Genomic DNA, 18,617 nt, shown 5'->3' on the forward strand with positions numbered 1-18,617 from the left:
CTCTCAAAATGAACAAATTTAAAAAATGTTTTTTAATAATAATAATAAAAAAGAATTCACTCTCTTATAGTCTCTATGGTGGACAGGTACGTGGCTGTTTAAAAAGAAAACAGTAGAACTTCTAGTGATTTTTTTGTATCTAAATAGATACAAACATGTTAAGCTAGCTCATGCTTTCTACACATTATTCTTTTGTAAATATATTATTCTGAACAGGATGTTGGTATCATTCTACATGTATATAACTGTTACAAATAAGTAAATAAAACATACACACATTGGGAATGAATGTGCTGTATGAACAAAAACAATTCAGAGGATACTGCACGATATCAGTTTTTAAGCATGTTTTGAGTGTTATAATATACTGGCACACATGTTTTTTTAAAAGGGATAATATATATACTTCTGTGTTCTTTTTTCCACTTTGTATATTATAATCATCTTTCCATGTCGGTAAGTGTTCATTTACAACAATATTTTTAATATAAATGCTAGACTCTTTAAGCATTAATTTTGCTAAGTAAGACCTGATGATTTACAACAAAAATCTGAGGTCTGTCCTAAATTCCTATTCTTAGTTCACCGCATCCTACCCCAATGAATGGTGGAATATAATTAAGCATCTAGAATCCAGGGGCCTCTTCTTCTATTTTTTTTAGTTCCTATTATGTATTGTTATGAAACAGAATTTCTGTTTTTTTAAAATATAATTTATTGTCAAGTTGGTTTCCATATAACACCCAGTGCTCATCCCAACAAGTGCTCTCCTCCATGCCCATCACCCATTTTCCCCTCTCCCCCACCCCCATCAACCCTCAGTTTGTTCTCAGTATTTAAGAGTCTCTTGTGGTTTGTCTCCCTCCCACTCCTTAACTATATCAGAGACTCTTCCTAAAAAATGCATCTATCTTACCAGAATAATTGATATTGGGCTCTCAAAGAGATATTGCAAACCTGTTTCATAGCAGCATTATTCATAAGAGCCAAAAATTGGAAGTAAACTAAGTGTCCCACCATGGATGAGCAGATAAACAAAATGTGGTCTATACAGACAATGGAATATTATTCAGCCTTAAAATATATGAAATTCTGGCTCATGGTTCAACATAGAAGAACCATGAGGACATGATAAATAAAATAAGCCAGTCACTAAAAGACAAGTATGGTATGACTGTACTTACATGAGGTCCCAGAACAGATAAATTCACAGAGACAGGAAGTGGACTGGTGGGTGGCAGGGGCTGCCGGAGGGGGGCACATGTGTTACTATTTAATGGGTACAGAGTTTTAGTTTTGTAGAATGAAAAAGTGTGGAGGCAGATGGTGGTGCACAACAATGTGCATGTGCACCACTAAACTGTACACTTAATCATCAGTAAGATGGTAAAAAAAAAAAAAAGGCAACAAAAACCACACTCGCTAAAATAGGACTGAAGGGAAAGTGGAAGCAGCTCCCAAGTCCTATGACATCTCCATTCTGTACCAGGCACCCTGCAAGTTACATTATCACATTCACTCCACAAAACAAACTTCTTAAAGAAAAGGGACCTTAGATTCAGAAGGTCATGCCACCAGCAGATTGTGAGGGCTTGTCTTAAACTCAAGCCAGCCTCTCTGAATCCAGAGCCCATGCCTTTCCCCAGCGTCTCCTACAAAGGAGATGGGAAATACAGTTTGCCTCCATCACAGCCCTTGCTTGGTCCAGCTCCACATATTCTCTAGGGATCTAATCTACACAAATGAATGGAGGTGAACAATGAGAAAAAGGCAAAGCATCCAAGGGCACTGAGATCGAGAGCTCATTTCCTGCCTTCTCACTCTTAAACTATCTCCTCAGGTGACTAATGTTAGACTCTGGGCCACTGCACTGATAACACCACTTACCAGGGTAGAGCCCTCTGCCTGCTGTCCCTCACTGTCCCAGGAAGGCAGTGAGGGACAGCAGGGACCCACATAGATCTGCTTACACAGATAGAAGTGAAAATGGTAAATCTGAGACCGCTGGGGTACACAGACTGCAGGTCTGGTCTTGTCTACCTCTATTGTCGTGGATATGTCACTCCTTAGTTCATCAGCTATAAAATGAGGGTTCAAATGCATGATATTGGCCAGCTCTAACATCCTATGCTTAGAACAGATGGAAAAATGCCCATTGTATGGGATGGCTGATTTTTTTCCAAATCCAGAGCTCTTTGGAAGAAGCAAGTTCAAAACTTGATGAATGTTTACCTTGCCTAAGAGTTAATGGAATTAAAATATAGGGGAGTAATAGACTTGGCAGGTACAAAGTACCTGAACAGACTTCCCCAAACTGCTTAGCTCTTAAAGGCATTAAAAAATGTTTTTTAAACATTTATTTATTTTTGAGAGACAGAGAGACAGAGCATGATCGGGAAAGGGCAGAGAGAGAGGGAGACAGAATCCAAAGCAGGCTCCAGACTCTGAGCTGTCAGCATAGAGCCTGATGCAGGGCTCAAACTCACAAACTGCAAGATCATGACCTGAGCCAAAGTCGGACGCTTAACTGACTGAGCCACCCTGGCGCCCCTAAAGGCATTTTAATACTGAGTTTTCAGCAGATAAATGAACCCACACTTAACAAGGTGAAATCCAGAGAACACTGTCAGGCAAGAGGCACATACATCAGGGACAAACAAGTGTAGGAAATACTGTTTACATGTTTTCTTCTAGGAGATTCGCTATACACAGGAGCAGATTGGACACCGAAAAGAACTTAAATTTTGTTTAACTCTTGATCAGGTATTTCCCATACTCATTTGTCCATGATTCCCTATGTCTTGTTACCTTGTTTGTTTATTTAACATAACTCTTGACATCTGGCCAACTCATTGGGAAATGTGAAAACATAATATAGTAATATCAATATAATGCTGCACAAAATTACTTAATCTTGCTTGTAGTATAGGGATAATACTACACTAAGTTCATAGGGTGAAGATGATTAATGATCATGTTCATGCATGATCATTAATGATCATACATAAAACATGTAAAGCCACCTAATACTTACATGTATTTGCAAATCATTAAAAATAAAGCCTGAATGCCATGAACTGATATACAGAAGAACTTGTCTATATCTTTAGGTCAAACTTTAAAACAGAGTCATTTCACAGGGAGAGAGAAAAGCTGCTTCTTGACAGTTTTTCTTCACAAAAGCCTTTTGCTGATTCATTAAAGCCCTTGCCCGAAAAATGACAGAAATGTCCATCTTCTGTCCAGTCTTCTTTGCCAGCAAGAAAGGTAATGATTCTGTTTGTGTTGGAATTCAAAACAGAAAGCTCCTAACAGCGTAAAGAGCATGAGGCCTAATTTTGTCACTCTCTAGCTATGTGACCTAGCCAGTAAGCCACTAGCTCCCTCCAAGGCTCAGTTTTCCCCTCTGTAAAATAGGGATACTGACAACAGGGTTGATGTGATGCATATCAGGTACAATAACAATGTCATGTAACACTTATGGAGACCCTGAACCCAGAAACCGGGTTCCAGAGAGGTTAGTTAGCCAGAGTTCTATAGCAAGGGTCTGGGACTGGATTTGAAGCCAAGCTGTTCAATTCCAGAGCTCCTGTCTTCACTACTGCCTCCCCATTGATGTAAGTACTCAGCAAAGCACCAAGCCCCTGGGGGCTGCTATTTTCATTACTGTAACTGATTTTACAGGTTCTGGAAATGGAAGAATATTTTAGAGCTTTTAAGAGCTCTAGAGATGTAGGACCAAGGCGGGAAAGTACTTTAAAGTCTTTGGTTTCCTCCCCCCTCCCTTCATTAACTACTCTTAGGGCATCCACAGAAGTTCCTTTCCCATGGGAAATAGCTGCATTTTTGTAGCAGAGCTTTAAGTTGTGAACTATTCCTTCTCATTTGAAGCTGGGTGACAATGTACTCTCATTCTGACCCAGCACTGAATTGTAAATTGTAGTCACTCACTTTTTCTTACAAGCAGAAGTGCCCTAATCGCATGGTAATTCAGTAACTTCCACCTTTCAGGATCTTAAGAAAAAAGAAAAAAAAAAAAGGGCTTTGCTCTTACAAACTCATTTGCGGCTAGCTCAGTGATAAAGCCGTGAGCCGCGTCAGCTTTCCGGTCTGGGTTCTGTTACCCAAGCAACTTGTTATCTTTGCAGCTTAAAGGCTGACTTGGAAAATCAGACTGTCAACTATCAGAAGAGAATGGAAGTCTTCACTCTATGGTTTTAATTAACTTTCAGGGAGCAAGGTTTCCTACTGGTTATGATAATGTTCACTTAAAATACTCTTAAGGAAACATGGCAGGAAGCTAAATAAGACAGGGAGGGTTGTTGGTTTTTAAAGGCATTCCAGAAGAGGTTGAGCCAAGCCACGCAGGGAAAACAGTACAGAGTATGCGGAGGAAAGAAAAGACAGGCGTGAACAGAGAGTAAGGAGTACGAACACCAGAGTATGCGGAATTTAAATATATCATTCACATTAAGGAGAGCCTTGATGCCAGGTTAGGGTGTTGGACGGTGGGTGTCTGTGCAATGAAAATTTGTAGAGATTCTTGGAAGGTGAAAACGATGATTCCATTTGTCTCGGGAAGATAACTAGGGTCTGTGCCGGTGGTTGTGGGTAATGGAATCAGAAAAGACCTGGAAGATCGCTGGCTCTGGGACAAATTAATAGATTGGGCCTGATTTCCCATCTATTAATTTGTTACATAGCAACAGTATTTGTGTTGGGACTGAATGAAGTCATGCATGGACTTCAAAAATAATGTGACCAAAAGCACTCAAACTATACACACAGAGCTCTACAGCCCGGTTGAGTGGAGGGGCATGAGGGCTGAGGAAGCAAGCATTCTGATAAAGAGAAGAAAACAAGGGGGCTGACGGATGGAGGAGAAGATGGGTGAGAGAAGGGGAAGTCCTCAGGGAGGATTCAAGAGAGAAAGGTGATGTCCTAGAAGGGGAGCTGGGGAAGAGCGCTGCTCTGGGGGCTGGGATCCTGGTGGGTTCAGCTTTGGGAATGCTGAATTTGAGAAAGCGGGAGATATTCACAAGGGGTGGGTGGGCCAGCGCAGCCTTAGGAAGTAGGTGTTTCGGGCACCTGGGTGGCTCAGTTGGTTAAGTGTCTGACTCTTGATTTCCACTCAGGTCATAATCTCATGGTTCACAGGATCCAGACCCACGTTGGGCTCTGTGCTGACAGCGTGGAGCCTGCTTGGAATTCTCTCTGTCTCTCTCTCTCCCTTTCCTGCTCTCCCCCTCTCTCTCTGCCCCTGCTCCACTTGTGCACACATATGCTCTCTCTCAAAATACATAAAGTTTAAAAAAAAGAAGTAAGTGTTCAATCACTTTTTTAACCAAGAAAGCCACATCACTCTGATGTTGGAAGGTATTCGGTGACATTCTTTGAGGTTTAAACCTCAGTGAGTAAACTCAGTTTAGTTCTAAAAGCCAAGAGCTGCAGCCACCAACATGTAAACCAACAGAAAAGTGGAATTCAGAATGGCCCCTAAGGTAGCTCTTGACAGAAAGCCAAGTTCCCTGGAATGAGATGCCCTAGCCTATCTATCTCTGTGTCCTCAGTGCCTACACTGGGGCTCATACATTTTAGGCAATCAGTAGATGCTTTTGGATAAGGCTATAAACTTTATAAAATTTTAATTTAGGTATCAAGAATGTGTAAAATCCATTTTGGCACTTTGTACTCCGCCCTTTTAAGGAACATCCCTCTGCCTGTTTCGACCTAAGAAGTATCATGTAAGAAAATAATCACAGATAGTCACATCCCAACTTCACAAAGATGTTCAGTACAGCATAATTTATATGCCAAGCAATTCATATTTGAAAGGATGGGGGAGGGAGAATAGTATGATGAAATAATACAATGGGGACTGCAGGAACTATTTGAAGCACTTTGCAAATATTAATTCATTTAATGCTCATAGCAATGCTACAGGGTGGATACTATTAATATAAGTTCTATTTTGGGGCGCCGGGGTGGCTCAGTTGGTTAAGCCTCTGACTTCAGCTCAGGTCATGATCTCACGTTCGTGGGTTCAAGCCCCATGTTGGGCTCTGTGCTGACAGTTCAGACCCTGGAGCCTGCTTCTGATTCTGTCTCCCTCTCTCTCTGCTCCCTCCCCCTCCCCTCATGCTCTGTCTCTCTCTCTGTCTCAAAAATAAATAAAAAACATTAAAAAAATTTTTTTAATAAAAAATATATAGGTTCTATTTTACAGATGAGGAAGTTGAGGCATTGGCAATTCAAATAACCTGCTCAACATTACACAGGGAGTCAGCAGCAGACCTGGCAACTGAGGAAGGCTGTCTGGTTCTATGTCTTTACTTTAACCAACATGCAACATCATCCTGCGATATTTCATTTTGCCTGATTGTCTTAAATTAGTTTTATAAAAAGACTTTGGAGGAGAAATATATCCTCTCCACTCATAGGAGGAAGTGCCCACATCACAGGGAGGGGTTGGTGGCAGCAGAGAATCACAGTTCTGCCTCATGGTAAACCCAATGAAAGCAGTTCACAGTTCCTTATTCTTTCCTTTACCCTCATCAGCAATAACAAGTGCTTGCTTGCAAAACAATCTGTAACTTACAAAGTTGTTCCACATCATTCATCTCCTCAAAACCATCCTACCAAGACCCTATTTTCATTTATTCCAATTTACAGATGAGGAAACAAAGGCCCAGGAAAGGACAAATGGCTCACTTAGGGTCATGCTGCTAGTTTCTTGATGCCCGGTCTCCCGTTCCTTCTATGACTCAGTGTGGGCTAGACAATTTCAGAACAGTGTCCTCCATTTCATCAGCCTAGTGATCACTACAGAAAACATCAGGCACAAAGCAAAGTTAAAAAGGAGGGCGGGTTTGGGCTTGGTGAGACTAACTCACTAACCTTGAAGTCTTAGGGCTAAAAGGTCTGGACTAACTACCAAAGGACTTTGAGTCATAGGCAAGAGATCTTCCCTAAGGAAAGTTTGTGATGTCAACCTGTCTCTTGGGTTCTTTCCCTTAATTCAGCTTCTTCAGAGCCACCTTAGTTCCCAAAGTCTCTTCTGAGGTTGCCAAGAGACAGGACAGGATGATGCTAATGAGGAAGCCAATAACAACACTAGAATAATTGATAATAATAGCCAAAGTGTACAGACAGCTTGCTACATGCCAGAAACTGCCCTGGGCAATACATTTGCTCTCCCAATCTACAACTGCTAATCTAGGGGGCAGGCACCATCCTCCAGATGAGGGAATGAGGCTCAGAGAGTGTCCATCACATGCCTGGCAGGCAGAAAATGGGGAAGGAAGGGTTAGCGGTTCACAGACTGCAGAGTGAGCTTTTGGCCCTAAAGCCCTCATTTATAAATCAACTTCAGACTCACCCCCCAACATGATGGCATTCCTTGCATATCTGATCCTCCTAGGGAATAGGGCTCCTCCAAAAAAGCTAAGCGCGGAGACCCCAGCAGTATCATGTCAAGGATCTAGAAACTAATTTATCCTCCTCATATCCCAATATTTCCTTTTAATTAAAAAAAATGGCATTTATAGGTTTTCCTGATTCTTTCAAAGTATTTTTCCTAACTTGCATACGCACACACACACACACACACACACACACACACAGCGTGAAACAAAGCTAATGAAGGTGACGAACGGGTCATGACGTGTTAAGTGGACTCTTCAGTCATTTTTCCAAACTGAACAAGGCAGATTTGGAGTTTCTGAGGTGATAGTACTCTGTGACTGGAAGTTTTCCAAGCTTGGAAGGCATTATTTAAGAAGCAGTCCCTTAAGGACCACACTATTCAAAACCTTGGCTGGGAATGAGTACTAGGTGATCTGTAAATAATCTACGGGTAAAGTTTGCCAGGAGTGGAACATTAACGTGGTAGAGGTGAGGCTTTCAATGGGTCATTGGCCTGTGGGCTGTTCCTAATTGGAGGCCCTTCCTCCGCCTTTAACCGTTTCCACTTCTCCAACTACAATGACTGCATGAAAAGGACAGAAAGGAGCAGGTAGAACATGAATTCAAATATAAACACTCTGATGAGGTGGCCAGTTAGGCAGTTAGAACCAGTAAGTGTCCCGGTGGCAGCAGTGGGGACAATCCAACTGTTAGGTCAAGTGTATGAAGGGTGAGGCCCGATCAGGGCAGCTGCAAAAAGAAAGCCCCTATTAATCCCTTAACTAAGCAGCTGATAGAGTTTATCTTTTTGTGCATATGTTTTAACTCTTCCAACACAGGATTATTAGAAGTTTAAAAAAGTCAGCACAGCCTACCAAAGCGTTTTGCGGACTTCTGCATCTCTCTAACAGATAACAGAAAATCCAACTTTGGAGGGCTTCTGTTTACAATTCACTGTCCCTCTGGCTTGAAAATGTGTAAGAAAGCTTCATTGCTGGATTCATTCCCAGAAAGAATAGGTCCCTATTTGAAGAGGGAAGAGATCTCAGTCTCCAACCCTGAGACCCGACTTTCTTTTGAGTTTGCATCCATTGTTATTTAAAGCAACAGCATTCAGCACGGTTCAGCTAGGGCTATTTTGCATAGTAATATCAGAAAAGGAATCAGTACCTGGTATAATCCCCTTTGGCTTCCTGAAAGAAAACACACAAAAAAGATGATCAAAATGTATTTATGTTAATTAAGTGAATGAATTTCACTCTGGGTCCTGTTTCCCTCTTCCTGCCTGAGTTTTGTTTTGAAGAATGTACACGAGGAAACTGCAGCCACGGAGAATGTGGCACTGGTGGGAAAACATTAGTATCCGTGAAATATTTCTTATTCTTAACAAAAGAGACAGACGGATATAGCTGAAAAAGCACAGATGACTAGGTCTTCTTTCAGGTTTCTAAGATCACGTGATACATGTTTGTCTATCCAAGCAGTACACTTTTTAGTCTGGACACAGTCCTTTTAAACCAGGATGTAGGTAAATCAAAGCCTGCTATTTGTTTTCTCTTTTTAAACAAGCATGGAATGCGTTTGATTTTTCAGCCACTAGTGCCTTTAAGAATTAAGGGGCTCTTTCACTTAGCCTCCAGAAAATGTATGCAAAAGTTACTCAATTTAAATGAAAATTATAGCTGTTGTAACAATTGCTGTTTCCCAAATCCAAGGAACTCAGGGCTCTGTTCCAGAAGCCCCGTCTTCATTCTTTTCCCTCAGGGGACTCTAAATTTCATTTTCCTTTGCGACCCACAGTATCACACTATAGCCCGTGCAAGTGACGCTTAAACCGAAAACCGTGGCTCACGTTTTTTACTGGCAAACAACCAGCTGGCGTAAAACTCTATCAGCCCAGTGGCCCAGGCGAAAGTTTCGGAGTTGCAGGCAGGTCACAAAATACAACAAACAAAAAAGGCGCGGGCAAGGGGCAGTGCGTCGATTCTTACCTGCAACACAAGCGCCGCTAACTTGAAGATGGTTTCGCTGTCCGCTTCGATTTGCCCCTGTTGGGAAAAAGAAAAGCATCACTGAACATGGGCTGCTCTAGGTTGTAGCAAATGGCTGTGGAGCTGGGGAAGCTGTCACAGCTTGGCACCTCCAATTTACAATCAAACGCAGATCGTACCATTGCAGGGCAAAGGGAGGGGGGCGTGGAGGGACGCATCCAGTGTTCAGGGGAAGCCAGAGTGTGTGTGTGTGTGTGTGTGTGCGTGTGCGTGTGCGTGTGTGTGTGTGTGTGTGTGTGTGTGTTTCAGAGAGCAGTTATCTGGAAAAAACACCAATGACTCTGAGGCTGAAAATTCAGACAACTTCTCAATGAATAATTTTTATCTCTATAAATTCATTCTTAAGCTCTGAAGATTTTCTTAGATTTGTTTGGTGTTCTGAGGTCTTTCTTCTTTCTCTGTGTCACCGCATGGTTATTTTGGCATATCCACAATACAACTATTACTAGAAATACAAATTCTCTGCTGTAACAATGACACATTGTTGAATTAATATGTATACAGTTAGAGATAAAATGTAAAGCCTTGAGAATCAGTTACAGCAAATACTTGAAGACTAAACTTCTGTTCCTTTATATTGAAGTTTGATGACTCTAATTTATCATTTTACCCATTATTTTATTTTTTCATCTTTTAAGATCCCTCCTCCCCTCCAAAAAATAGGAATTCTGGACTTTGGAAAACAGGAATGCTTTTTCAGTAGCCTGATAGAGATGATTAGTGTGTGTGGAGGGAATATTGCCTTTATCAATAATACTCATATATGCCTTCATTTATTTTGTTAATAAATAATATGTGACCATATACATTAATACCATTACTGCATCATGTAATATATTGCAACACTGAGTCAATTAGTGGTAGAGAAGCATTTTTATTTTTTAAAAAAAATCTGTGATATGCTAGCTTGTGAGCATTAACACACACTAAAACAATTCCAAACAACCTTAAATATTCTATAATTAGTACTTGAAAGTGCATATTGTTTGAGATCATAGAACTCAGGAGCCTAGAGATCCCCTTGAACTCATTATTTCTCCCTTCTACCTGTCGAATTTAGGCTGGAGAGTTTTTCTAGTTAAACCAACAGTATCCATGGTGAGTAAAAGTAGTTTTAAAGTAAACGCACTCTAGGTAGGCTTACAAAAGCAGTTAGCTCACTGAGGATTTCTGAAAGGATTATCCTTTTCTCTCAGGTTTCTAAGTGATTTGATTGGGGCTCTCAAAAAACAAAAAGAAAAACAAAAACAAATAATAATCATTCTTCTAAAAGCCATAAAATAAAAAACAAAAACTGTAGGGCATTACAATGCCGGCTATGATAATTATCTGTGTTTTCCTGATATTACAAAATGAACACAAATTATATTCATCCTGTAACATCTAAGGTTTCCCTTCTGAAACCTGAGGAAATGATCTGCTTCAAGGTTTTTTCTTTAAAAGCTGACAGATCCAGAGCCTTGGAATTCAAAGCTTGCTTATAATCTCTAGAAACAGATTACAAATCAAAGAAAAGCCAGGTTGATTGTAAGGATCAATTGCCCTCTGTCTTTCAGGCCAGAGAGACAGTGGTCTTTTAATCTGGTGAAAAATGATGAAGCAGTTAATCCAACAGGTGAGCTGAGTGTTGATCGAGATTCAGTTTTAGAAAGGTTAAATTCCTTATGTTCAAAGGAAAAAAAAAACCTCATGCAAAGGGAAAGAGTAATGGGGGAGGGAGGAAACACACTCAAAAACATCTTTGAGTTTGAAATCATGCCTGAATTTACAGTCCAGTTTGTCTTAAAATCTTACAAAAGAGAAAAAAATTGGATTATTTCCAACATTAAAAATAACAAAAGCTAAATAAAATATATTGAAAACTGTTACCCACTCCTCTGGCCCCCCATGACCGCCTTTGCCTCATCAGAACCTTAGGTGAGTCATCCAAACAATATTTTAGACACCAACTTTTCAATTTCGCAAACGGAAGTTCAGCAGATAAAAAGGCCTCAGACAGAAATTCTTAAGAACACTGCCAAAGAATTCTCTACCTTAGATGTGTCATGAAATATTAAAAATGATCAAATGAGGAGCTGAAGCATGAGAAGTACCAGGCTCAGGCAGCTCCAGAAGAGTGGGGAGGCACACATGCAACTCACCTACGGACTTTTTTCCACCTATACAAGTTGCCCCAACACAATTCTGGTGGGGGAGGGTGACGAAGGGTGGGCAAGGGTGGGGCTTACCAAAATCTTGTTCCTGGGAGACAGGAGAATACATCGTTTGGCCAAGCCTTACATTCTTTTATATACTTCAGCCCCTACCTCACCTTCCTTTTAACCACTATTCTGGAAATACAAGGCAACGTATTTTGAGTTCTAATACTGATTGCCAAGGCTACTTGACTTAGGCATGGAGCTCACCAAACAATAGACCAAGCAAAACTGATACTATTTGCCTGGTCCTTTGCAATTTCATAAAGTGAAATTTAATTAAGACTTCTAGAAAACTCCAGAATTTCATGCATAAAGTACAAATGCTCTTCAGAAATTGCCGTCTGCCAGGGGACGGAAGAGTTCTTTTACTTATAACCATGGTAACAGAGGTAACCTCATAGGTACTGGGCAAGCTAACACTGGAGAGAGGGATCTCCTCAAAGAGATAAGTAACAGGATCCTTCAGTAGGTTTCCATGACTGTCAGGGATAAACAAAGAGGAGCAGAGAAGTTAAGTCAGATGATGTGGCTGAATGCACAAGGGTAATATGAAACAGTATCAAGTCTTGGTGCTCTGCCCTCATGGCTAATTTAACTGGCTTATGGATCCAGTCTCCAGGTCACTAGGTTCAGGCTCCCTGTTGGACATCTTATTTTTGTCCTTGGCTTGTTGGCTCAGTTGACCAAGACATCTTGCTACTGAGGTGAACTATAGGTTTTGATCCACGAGTAGAAGAAAATAAAACAAAGTTTTAGAACTTGAAAAGGCATTTAGTGAATATATGATTCCTATTATTTTAAAGATGATGACACTGAGAATCAGGGACATGAAGCGTACTACCCAACTCCACAGCAGATAGTGACTCCCGGCTTCCCGTCTAGTGCTCTTTCGATCCCATCATGCACTAGTTAGCTTTCAGACTCCGATGTAAGCTCTCACCAGGAATCTTCTAAAGGTATGCTTCTGGTAAAAACTGTAATCAGGTAAGACTGAAAAATGACTCAGAATGCCACCTCCACTGTTGGTGGGTGGTAAGTTATCATTAACCATAAACAGTCATAATAGAATGGGAAAATTCCTTGTGAAGACTCATCTGTATCGATGTAATACTTCATGGAAACTTCTGCACAACAACAATGGGCATGAATCACTTGCTCACAAATATTTAGGATCTGAAACTATTTGACAAACTGTTGGGGGAAGCCAGCTTGTTTCTAAGTATATTACTAATAATCTAGCTATTTTAGGGTTAAGTCTATTTAAAAAAGTAGCTTGAAGAATACCAACAAATAAGGAGGACATCATAGGATGTGAGAATTGGTTCTTATAGCAGGTACTAGCTGGAACCACTGGGTAGTATTCCTGCCAAAAATACATCGCTAGATCTAATCACGAGGAGGCATGAAACAAACTCAAATTGAGGGACACTCTATAAAATATCTGGCCCATAGTCTTCAAAAATGTCACTAGGATGAATGCCAAAGAAAGGCTGAAGAACTGTTTCAAAGGAAAGGAGACGAGGCAGTCATAACAATTAAATACAATGTGTCATCCTGTATCAAGAGGAAAAGTTGTTACAAAGGGCACCATTGGGACAATTGGAGGGTACAGTAGGCAACAGTACAAATTCAATTGTTAAATGTTCTAAATGTGATCATTGTAATAGGGTTATATAAAGGATGGCTTCGATCTAAGGAAATATACAATGAATTATTTAAGGATAAAGAGCGTAACTTACTCTTAACTGGTTCATAAAAAATGACATGTATGGGGGCAGGGGGAGAGAGAGTAAATGTGGCAAAATGTTGACAACAGGTGAATTTGATATGATGGACATACTGGCATTTTTGTGCAATTTTTGGAACTCTTCTGTAAGTTTGAAATTATTTTCAAATAGGAAGTTTATAAAAATGGACATAATTTCCCTGAGGGCTGGATATCTATTTGTCTTGGCTGCCTAGTACTCATCCCTTTTTCTGGACAGACTATCCCAATATCCCAATCTTCTCAAAACTGCTTCTTTCCCTACTGGCGTGCACGCAAACACAATCATCTTTCTGTGGACAAGTGACGGAAGCTGGTCCAAAGCCACTCCCAGGGATTTTCCAAATTAGAGCTAAGGAGAGAAAGCTCTCTCTTGCTGTGTCTCAAGACACAGTTAGGAAGATGTGAACCAGAGGGAATCAGTGCCCACAGATGGAGAGAAAGGGACTTCCCGACACTGGCAGTCAACTGCATCCACTGCTCAGCCAAGTCAGACTTCAAAGTCTGGTTAAAACTCAAAAATTAGCAAGAAAGGTGACCTGGATGCTCAGAGGCTCTGACGCTGGTTTACCACTAAGCCAGCAAACAGAGTGTAAAAAATAGATGTGATAAGTGCACAAGGGAGTGAATGGATATAGCTCCCTGGAGACTGCTTAATTCCTTCTGTGGACACATCTCCATGGAGGAGGAACCTGCCAGATCAGAGAATTCCAGAGCTATGGACTCAGTGGTTTCATACTATCAGTCTGGTTGGTGGGGGAGGGCATGGGTGGTGCACATCAACATTCAACACTTACCTACTGACTGTCTTACAAGGCAGTTCTTGCTGGACCATAAAAGCATACTTCTCCGTGCTAGTTCCTGTCTTCTAGGGATTACCGTGCCCTTAGAAGACCAGGCCATAACTACCACAACTGCACTCTATTTTCTGCTTGTAAATGAACCAAGTAATTTGTCCTTTTTTGTCCAAGCTAGTTGTGAGAAGTAATGTTTCTGAAAGATGGTCTCAATGAAACATTTTCCACTTCTTCCTCGAGACCAGAGCTTTGCAACCTTGGCATAATTGATATTTTAAGCTCATTGTTGTCTTTGTGGGGGCTGTCCTGTGCATGGTAGAGTATTAGGCAGTGCCTCCAGCAGCAACCTCCCCCAAGCTGTTGTGACAACCAAAAATGTCTCTAAACACTTCCAAATGTCCCCTGGGTGGCAAAGGTCCCCAGTTGAGAACCACTGGTCTAGAGTCTTCAGCGGTGTCTGGACTGACGTAGAACCATTCGAAACTTAAAAAACTGAACCATAAGTTTTGTCTTAAGGTAAAAGTGCTTTTTTGTAACTGTGTTTTGGCATTACTCCACCAGCTTCTATTGAGAAACAATTTAAGAAGCAACCCTCAGAACTGCAGTATTTTAATAACTCTGGGTGTGTTGTTGAGGACATTGTTAACTACATCACATACCAGTCCTTCATGAGGAGCCCTGGGAGAAGTTTCTAACGTTTAGGACCAGTCGTGAGTGTGCTCCTCTGAACAGCTGCTTTGTTTTTACCTTAATGAGCACTGTGAGTTATGCAAATGGTCATCTCTTTCTTTGCTGTGGTTCTTAAGAGAAGTTGAGTTTTCAAATTTGTGGGTTAAATGCTTTATACTAACCATGCTACATGTTTTATACCAGCCTTAACCTTGGTAGTATCTAATTATTTCTACCTTTATTTTCTCACAGGAACCCTGATTTCATCACCTACCATCTTGTAATGTGCTTTTTTTCTTTTTTATTGAGGTACATACAGTAACAAGCACAACTCATAGCACACAGCCCGATGAACTCCAACACATGTATACACGCACGTAACCATCACCCAGATCAAGATATGAAACATTCTCACGAAGTTTTCCATCTTAGGGAAATGTGTATAGTTTTACAAGCCACACCAAATAAATAAAATTATTTTTGCTAATTAGGAATGTATAAAACAATACTGCAAAATTGTTGTCCTTTGCAACTTTTTTGATTACTAATCAATTTGAATATCTCTCTTGCAATTGCATATTATCTGCTATTGCCTAAGTGTGAAATGACCCTTGGTTCACTTACCTATTTCAGAACATACATTTTGTTTGAGCTACCAATGTTAACCCTTTGTTTCGTCTACTGGGTATAAATTGTATTCTTCAATCTGTTCTCCTGGCCTAAGAAGTCAGACGAAACTGGGCCCTGTCACCCTCATTGGAGGAATCTTTGGAGTCCTGAGTAAGTTATTTTTCTGAAACTCAGTTCCTCATCTACAAAATGGGGAATGACAATACTGAATGTAATGGGTTGTTTAGAGTATTTATGAAGGACAAATATAAAGCATTTTCATAAAGCCTAGCCAAAAAGACCCTCTCATTGTTATTCTCTCTGCACTATGCACCATGTTGCTTATTACAGTTACATATTATTATATCTACAGTAATCTACTTTGTTCTGGGAAACTGTTCAATTTTTGTGTACTTCTGTAACATTTAATCGATGTCCTATTATAATACATCTCAATATCTAAGTGTTTTAATTTTCCATAATAATCTTTAACATTCTCTTTCACTTATTTGAAAAAAACTTTTTAATAAGTCTTGTCAATTTGAAAAATATATATAATAATTTGCCTTCCTCTTTGGAACCATGTATGTCTCTATTGAAATGGCTTTATAGTGATCATCAGGTTTTATGATATGCATAAAGATCACACACATTCAATTTTAGGGTTAATACTCAGTATTTTTAAATTTATTGTTTAAAGTTTTTTATTTTTATTTATTATTTAAATAGGCTCCATGCCCAGCATGGGGCTTGAACTCAAACCCTGAGACCAAGAGTTGCAGGCTTTCCCAGCTGAGCCAGCCAGGTGCCCCACTACTTGGGATTTTATATTTTCCTCTAAAAATGGGCTATTTTTTCCCATTATATTATTTACCTGGTTACCATCATGTAGGATTATTATTATTAGCGTATTTGAGTACCATTAAATTTCTTCACCAAAGCCAACAAGTTTTAGCTTATTTATTTTCACTTTGTAGGCACATAGTGAAATTGTTTTCAAATGCTATTTTGGTACACTACTTGGTATCTCTGATTTCACTGCATGAAGCAGACATTCTATTTAACACACCCTCTTATACACTGTTGGTGGGTTTTAAGTTCTAGACCAACATCTTTTCTCTCTTTTCTTTAAGTTCTAGACCAACATCTTTTCTCTCTTTTTTTAATGCTTATTTATTTATACTGGAAGAGAGAGGAGGAAGCAGAGGAAGGGCAGAGAGGGAGGGAGGTAGGGAGGGAGGGAGAAAGACAAAGAGAAAGACAGAGAAAATCCCAAGCAGGCTCTGCCCTGTCAGCGTAGAGCCTGACACAGGGCTTGAACTCAGAAACCATGAGATCATGACCTGAGCAGAAATCAAGAGTTGGATGCTTAACTGACTGAGCCACACAGGAGCTCCAACGTCTACCAAATCTTAACACAGATATACACTATGGCCCAGGAATTCTGCTCCTAGGTATACACTTAACGGACATACTCACATAAATCCACTAAACCACAGGCACTGGGATCTTCATGGCAGCGCTATTTGCAATAATGAAACACTGCAAGCCACCCAAACGCCCATCAGTGAGCAGATGTGCTGTGGTACAGTCACACTATGGGCTACAATTCTCCAGGGAAGGTGAAGCTAGCCTGAACTACAATATGAATGAATCTCAAACAAAAACATAATTTGAGCAAATGAGGCCAAACATCAAAGAGCATATTGTATGACTGCAGTTATATAAAATAGAAAGTCAGCCCAAACAATAAATGCTATTAAAAGTCATGGAAGTGGGGGCATTAATGACTGGAAGAGAACATAGGAGGGGCTTCTCAGCTCGCAGTAATATTCTGTTTACTTGATAGTGATGCTAGTTGCACAGAGGTGTTCAATTTGTGAAAGCACACTTACATACACTTTTCTATATGTATATTATTAATTCTTCTATATCCAGCTGAGAAACAAACGGAAATCCCGATCTTCCCATAAGCCTCTCATCTTAGTGGCAGTTCCATCTTTAGTTGCTTAGATCCACAATCTCATGGCAACTTTGGGCACAGAGTTGAGCAGTGAGCACTTTGTACAACTGTATTTGGTGATTCTATTTGCACATTTCTAATACATTACACACCCTATCTATATCTTTAATTGTTTTTCTTCCCACCCACTATTATCCTGGCTCATAGCTAAGATCCTTAAGGGCATGGAGTTTTATCTATTTGGTCCTGGCTGTATCTCCAGGACTTAGAAAACTGCCTGGCACAGAGCAGCTGCTCAATAATATTTGTAGGATATCAACTAAGAGAGCAGTAAAGTAAAAAGTTGATGGGAGTATTTTTACCTTTCCTTTTTAAAAAACAGAATGCTTCAGGGAGCCTGGGTGGCTCAGCGGGTTAAGCATCCAACTTTGGCCAAGGTCATGATCTCATGGTTTGTGGGTTTGAACCCCACATCAGGCTCTGTGCTGACAGCTCAGAGCCCGGAGCCTGCTTTGGATTCTGTGTTTCCCTCTCTCTTTGCTCCTCCCCTGCTCACACTCTGTCTCCGTCTCTCTCTCAAAAATAAATAAACATTAAAAATTTTTTTTAAAGAAAAAGCTTCTTGTGTTTCTTGATTCACTATACAGTTGATTTGACTTGATTTTCAGCTAGAGTGAGATTCAGAACCATGGGAACATAGCCCAAGCTTCACCAGCTTTGGAAACCGTAAAGTAAGGACTAGGTGTCAGAGACTAGATATGCAAACTTAAAACACTAAACACAATGTGGTGTTAGACATTAAGAAGCCTTTTGCTCTTCTGGCCTCGCTTTCTAGAAATGCAAAACGAAAATACTAACACCTGTCTTACATGTTTCATGGAGTTTGAGGACAAAAGAAAAAAAAGATATAAAAATGCTTTGAAAGGGGCACCTGGGATGGCTCATTTGGTTGAGCATCTGACTCTTGATTTTAGCTCATATCATGATCTCATGGTTCATGAGTTCAGGACCCACACTGGGCTCCGTGTTGAGGGTGCAGAGCCTGTTTGGGATTCTGTCTCCCTCTCTTTGCCCCTTCGCTGCTCATGTTCTCACTCTCTCTTTCTCTCAAAATAAATAAATAAAACACTTAAAAATAATTTAAAAGGAAAAAAGCATTAC

The 18,617-nt window shown here is 40.3% G+C and overlaps 1 protein-coding gene across 2 annotated transcripts in view; it reads right to left on the reverse strand.

The window, feature by feature from the left end:
• FRMD4B (FERM domain containing 4B) overlaps window positions 1-18,617 on the reverse strand; it is a 169,132-nt gene that overhangs the window by 59,675 nt on the left and 90,840 nt on the right. For both annotated transcript variants that reach the window (XM_029918214.1, XM_029918215.1), the window contains exons 6-7: window positions 9,396-9,452; window positions 8,575-8,597 (exon numbers count right to left, since the gene is read on the reverse strand). In XM_029918214.1, coding sequence (XP_029774074.1) covers window positions 8,575-8,597; window positions 9,396-9,452 — 80 coding nt within the window. The remainder of the gene's footprint in view (window positions 1-8,574; window positions 8,598-9,395; window positions 9,453-18,617) is intronic.

This window comes from Suricata suricatta, chromosome 12, assembly GCF_006229205.1.
Source record: "Suricata suricatta isolate VVHF042 chromosome 12, meerkat_22Aug2017_6uvM2_HiC, whole genome shotgun sequence".
NCBI lineage: Eukaryota > Metazoa > Chordata > Mammalia > Carnivora > Herpestidae > Suricata > Suricata suricatta.